The sequence below is a fragment of the Apium graveolens genome, chromosome 9 (assembly GCF_009905375.1).
Source record: "Apium graveolens cultivar Ventura chromosome 9, ASM990537v1, whole genome shotgun sequence".
In the NCBI taxonomy this organism is placed as follows: Eukaryota; Viridiplantae; Streptophyta; class Magnoliopsida; order Apiales; family Apiaceae; genus Apium; species Apium graveolens.
The window spans coordinates 250,399,532-250,405,196 of NC_133655.1; the positions used below are offsets into that span (position 1 = coordinate 250,399,532).

The 5,665-nt window shown below is 30.9% G+C and overlaps 1 protein-coding gene across 1 annotated transcript; it reads left to right on the top strand.

Moving 5' to 3' along the window:
* Nucleotides 1-1,623: 1,623 nt before the first annotated feature.
* LOC141686149 (uncharacterized) lies at nucleotides 1,624-3,477 on the top strand. Its single transcript, XM_074491203.1, has 4 exons — nucleotides 1,624-2,272; nucleotides 2,477-2,639; nucleotides 2,744-2,960; nucleotides 3,184-3,477. Exons 1-4 carry the CDS (start codon nucleotides 1,624-1,626, stop codon nucleotides 3,475-3,477), a joined length of 1,323 nt encoding a protein of 440 aa, XP_074347304.1.
* Nucleotides 3,478-5,665: the final 2,188 nt, after the last annotated feature.

The window sequence follows — 5,665 nt, forward strand, 5'->3', positions numbered from 1 at the left end:
TACTTAATTTTCTCGTAAGGATCAAACATTGTTATCGCAATTTACTCGTCTATAATTCGATCTTCACATTTTCACAAATATCATCAAATAACTTATAATTTATAAAAAAAAAACATATTTTAGGTCAAATATCAAAATATTATAAAATTTCTACATCGAAAATTTTAAAATTAATGTATAATTTATAAAGTTAGTAATGTCTCAATAGCTTAAATAAAATTGGTTTTTACTTAAAAGTCAAAATGAAAAATAAAATAATCCTATATACTAACAAGCGTAGAGCGTATGTATATTAGTATAAGATAAAAAATAGTATTTAATCTTCATATTACTTATAAAAATTATAAATTAATGTTTAAGATTGATAAGTAAAGATACATAGTAAACATTAAGTCATCGCTAACAGTTTTGATCCAAAAATTCAAATTTGGATCACCAAATTATCCAAACTCTAATCCAAATTTATGATACTCAACGTAATCCAAATTTTGATCCAAATTAACTTTTACATATTATAATACGTAAATATCATATAAACTATTTATTCTTAAATTTAATATTTAAACATGAATAATTATTTATATTATATCTAATAAATTAATTAAATCAAAAATAATTTCATTTACTACACTTCAAAAATATTAAAATTATAGACTTAATTAGCTAAAAATTTATTAATTTCATTAATTAACATATAAAATATCATTAACATTCATTAATTAATCACAAATCAATTTTAAATATAATAAACTGAAATTATAAAAGTAATAAAATTATTATTTTATATTAAAGTAAATTTGGATGAGTGAACGATGGTGATCCAAATTTGAATCAGTACTGTTGGAGGAGAATTTAGGATAATTTGCCCCAAAATTGGATTTTTGGATCACTGTTGGAGATGGCTTTAGTGAATAACTGGACAATCATCCTTGCCCATCTATACCTTCTCATCCTTGTCCTTTACCTTCTTTCCGCTCTATACCTTTATTTGCTTGGAGTCAAGCTTTGGGCTAAAATTGTAAGAGGAGTTTATACATATAATTCAAATTTTAACAAATCTAATGGCATGTGTGTTGGAATAATATAAATATTATTTTAAAAATAAGTTTGCTTCAAAAGAAAATGATGTGTGAGACTTTTGATCGTAAGAATTTCCATTTTGAGACTCTTCATGGTTGTAAGACCTTTCATTTTGAGACTCTTCATTTTAAGATTTTTTATCTCCCATTATCAATAATGTGACATATGACTTTCTACTTATTAGTTTTCACCCCAATAAAAAGGAGTTCTCTCTACTCATTTGAGAATACACAAACAAGATATTCTCTCAAGTACTCTCATATAAATATAAACATGCTTTTGGGCAATAGAGGTCGTGTAACCCTGTAGGTTGATTGTCAAGAGGCCGTGTGTACGTAGTGGGGCAAATTCAACTTTAGTGGAGTGTTAACTCATGCCACGACTCCTACATTTTTACAAGTTATTCGGTTTGCTTTCTCACATTCTCTTATATTCTAAAGTTGAAATTTGGTGTTATTACATATCATATCTACCACCATGACTTTCAATACTTTTATTCCTGATATGTCTAAATTGGACCATTTTGATGAAAAAAATTATAAAATGTGGTCCAATAAGATAGAGTTTTTTTTGGGTAAGATTGGAGTAGATTATTGTCTTACCAATGATTCAGCCCCCGAAAATTTTAAAAGAGATTTTGAGAAGGATAATAAGACTTGTCGTGGAATTTTATTACATTATATGACTGCTGCTTTATATTTAATCTATAGTAAATCTTTGAAGGACAAAGAAATATGGGATGCTTTAAAAACCAAATATGGTTCCGATGATTTTGGGACTAAGAAATATGAATGTAGTCGCTGGCTAAATTTTCGTATGTCTAATGATAAGCATGTTCTTCAACAAGTTCATGAATATGAATATTTGTGTGCCGATATTATTGTTGAAGGAATGAAAATCTGTGAAATATTTCAAGCTAATTATCTTCTTGAGAAATTGTCAGCATCTTGGCAAACGTATGTTCATGCGATGAAGCATAAACAAAACGACTTTACTCTTCAAGAGTTAGTGTCTCATATCAAGATTGAGGAACAAAATCGAATTCAAACAAAAGAGACATCACTTGTTCATTCTTCCTTTACTAATACTAATAATCTTGTTGAGTCAAAAGATGCAGGTCGTAAAAGAGGACCAAAAGATAAGGATCCAAATCAGCTTCATGGAACTAAAATAAAGAATAAGAACTTCAAAGGTAGAAGGTAGTTTAAAGGGAATTGCTTCACTTGTGGAAAGTTCGTACATGCCGACAAGGAGTGTAGGCAAGGACATGGACCTAGTTCAAAAATAAAAGAAGAAAAAACTCAAGCTCAAGCCAATCTCACTGAAGAAATCATAGATGTTGTCCTATCTGGAGTAAATTTAGTGAGCAATATTTCTGAATGGGTGGTGGATACAGGTGCAACTCGCCATATTTGTTCAAATAGGGAGATGTTTGAGGATTATGAGAAAGCATCTGATGGAGAATGTGTTTTCATGGGCAACTCAAGCATTGTGAGTATACTTGGAAAACGAAAGGTTTCTATTAAACTTACCTCTGGAAAACGATTGCATTACATAATGTTTTGCATGTTCCTGATATTCGTAGAAACCTAATTTCTGGAGCTTTATTGAACAAAGGTGGTATTAAATTAACTTTTGAATCTGATAATCTTGTTCTTACTAGAAATGGTGATTTTGTGGGAAAATGCTTTTGTAATGGAGGATTGCTTGTACTTGATATTTTGACTGATAATAAAATTGTTGATGTTTCTGCTTATATTGTTGAATATATTACTTTATGGCATGCTAGACTAGGCCTCGTCAATGTTGCTTCTGTCAAAAGGCTTAAACAACTTAGTCTAATACCTGAATTCAGCAATACATCTTTTGATAAATGTGAAGTATGTGTGGAAGCAAAACATCCTAAAAGGCCTTTAATAAAATTGGAAATCGGTCATCAGTATTTCTTAAATTAATTCACAGTGATTTAGGTGACTTTAGGAATACTATAAGCAGAGGAGTTAAACATTATTATATCTCTTTTGTGGATGATTTTTCTCGATATATCAAGCTCTACCAGTTGAGTTCAAAAGATGAGTCCGAAGAAAATTTCTTATTTATAAGGCTGAAGTTGAGAATAAGTTACATACAAAAATTAAAAGGTTAAGATCAGATAGGGGTGGAGAATATAATGGGGAAACTTTAAAGAAATTTGGGGAACTTATGAAAATTATTCATGAGGTTATAGCTCCATATGCGCCTGAACAAAATGGAATAGCTGAACAAAAAAATAGAACCTTTAAAGATATGATGAATTCCATGCTTATTAGTTCAGGAATGCCTATTAACATGTGGGGTGAAACTATTCTTTATACTTGTTATGTGCTTAATCGTGTGCCACATAAAAGGTCTGATTAAACTTCTTATGTATTATGAAAGGGTTTCAATCCCAACTTGAGTTACCTTAAAGTGTGGGGGTGTTTGGGAAAAATAGGGCTCCCATATTTTCAAAGAATTAAAATTGGGCCAAAGACTGTTGATGGTATTTTTGTCGATTTTAGTGGTGGTGCATATAGACTCATTTTTAAGGATGCATTTGGCTTTGGTTCATTTAAGGAGTCAATAGATGTTGAGTTTTTTTAGCATATTTTTCCTATGAAAGTTCATGTGCAACCGTCCTTAGCTTCTACATCTTTTTTATATATATCACATCATAATATTACATCTTTTAATGAAAGTCCCGAACCTAGATGGAGTAAAAGAGCAAGAGTTGAGACTAGCTTTGGGCCTGATTTTTTAACTACCTTTTTGACTGAAAAAGAGTTTGTAGGTGAGGAGGAGATAAATGCTTTCATTCTTGAAAAAGACCCTAAAACCTATGAGGAGGCCATGAGATCAATTGACTCGAATTTTTGGCTAGAATCCATTAACAGTAAAATAGAGTCCATTATGAATAATAACACTTGGGTTTTATGTGATCTTTCTAGAGGTTGTAAAGCACTGGAAAGCAGGTAGATTTTTAGAACGAAATATAAAACTGATGGATCAATTATAAAATAAAAAGCCAGGCTAGTGGTTGGTGGACATCGACAAAAAAAGGGTAGATTTCTTTGATACTCATTCTCCCGTGACCAATATTTCCACCATAAGAGCTTTAATAGCTCTTGCATCCATTCATAATCTTAATGTGCATCAAATGAATGAGGAGATATACATGAACCAACTAGAGGGATGTATTGTCCCTGGATATTAAAACAAGGTATGCCGGCTTATAAGATCATTATATGGTCCTAAACAAGCTCCAAAAGACTGGTATGAAAATTTTCATCAAATTATCACCTCTAATGGCTTCTAGGTAAATGGTTCGGATGCATGTGTTTATTCAAAATTTGATCAATTTGGTTGTGTGATCATATGTCTATATGTGGACGATATGTTAATTTTTGGTACCAATGTTGATGTATGTTAGGTCACACACACTGTAGAAGGGGGTTGAATACAGTGTTTAGCACAATCAAATCGAATATAAGAACTTAAGTAACAGAAAACAGATTTTATTCAACACAATAAACTCTGGTACAATATAGAACTGTCCTCTCTCAGTGATGAACAAATTATCACAAAAGCTGCTAGAGTTACAAAGAATAATAACTTCGATAATCGTAACACTTATTGTGTAAACTCTATGCATGTGTTTATATACTACACAATTACAAAATAATCTTCTAATTGATATGGAATATAATTCTGCTTCCTAAAATATATCAACTAGTTATCTTTTCTTCCAAGTATTCTATTCTTCATAGAATTCCTTCTTCATGCACAATTCTTTCTGTCTTAGTCTCGATCTTTTTTCCTTTCAATCAGCCGCCTGCCTTATCTGAAAGTCATCTTAAGTCCTGATATTATCCCCTAATAAATATCTTCTGAACCTTAAGTTCTGATAACTTAAGTTCTAATATCTTAAGTTATGTCTTCAGTATAAGTGTTGATTTCCAGTTAAGTATTGATTTGTCCTGTTATGTAAGATCTGAAAACTAAACACAAATCATATTACACATGACATTATCAAATATATCTAACAATCTCCCCCAACTTGTAAATTAGCATAATATACAAGTTCAACAGATATTTGATGATGTCAAAAACATTAAGTACAAATGCATGAAAATTTGACTAGATAACTACAACTTACAGTCCTTTCAGCTTTACCATCTTTAACTTTTGATAAATGCTTCAGTCTGTATAAACTTCAGAATTTAAGTAGTTGTAGATCTTTGACTTGGCTTCAACTTTCAATTTCTTCTGATCTCTTTGATATCAGGAGTTGTCCTGAGATAGTTCTTCAACAAACATGTCTCTGCATATTCAAGTTCATTGACATCCTCCTTTTAGCATTTATCAATTCAGTTGTAGCTTCTCCAGTTTGAAAAATAGCTGCTCTGAGATCATTTATCTTATTATTCGTATTCAAGGAGTCAATCTGATCTAGTCTAATCAGATATGCCTTGTCAGACTCTAGATTGAATTTCACAGCCTTATAACCCAGAAAAGTAGTTATAATCCTAACAGAGTTAGGCTTCATATTGACAATATCACCCTTGTG

Bases quoted from the DNA above. Each gene is read 5' to 3' on its own strand.
- LOC141686149 (XM_074491203.1), top strand. From the start codon at position 1,624: ATGTGGTCCAATAAGATAGAGTTTTTTTTGGGTAAGATTGGAGTAGAT. The intron at 2,640-2,743 runs GTTTTGCATGTT...TGTTCTTACTAG, and splicing joins AAACGATTGCATTACATAAT to AAATGGTGATTTTGTGGGAA. The intron at 2,961-3,183 runs GTATGTGTGGAA...CTTATTTATAAG, and splicing joins CATCTTTTGATAAATGTGAA to GCTGAAGTTGAGAATAAGTT.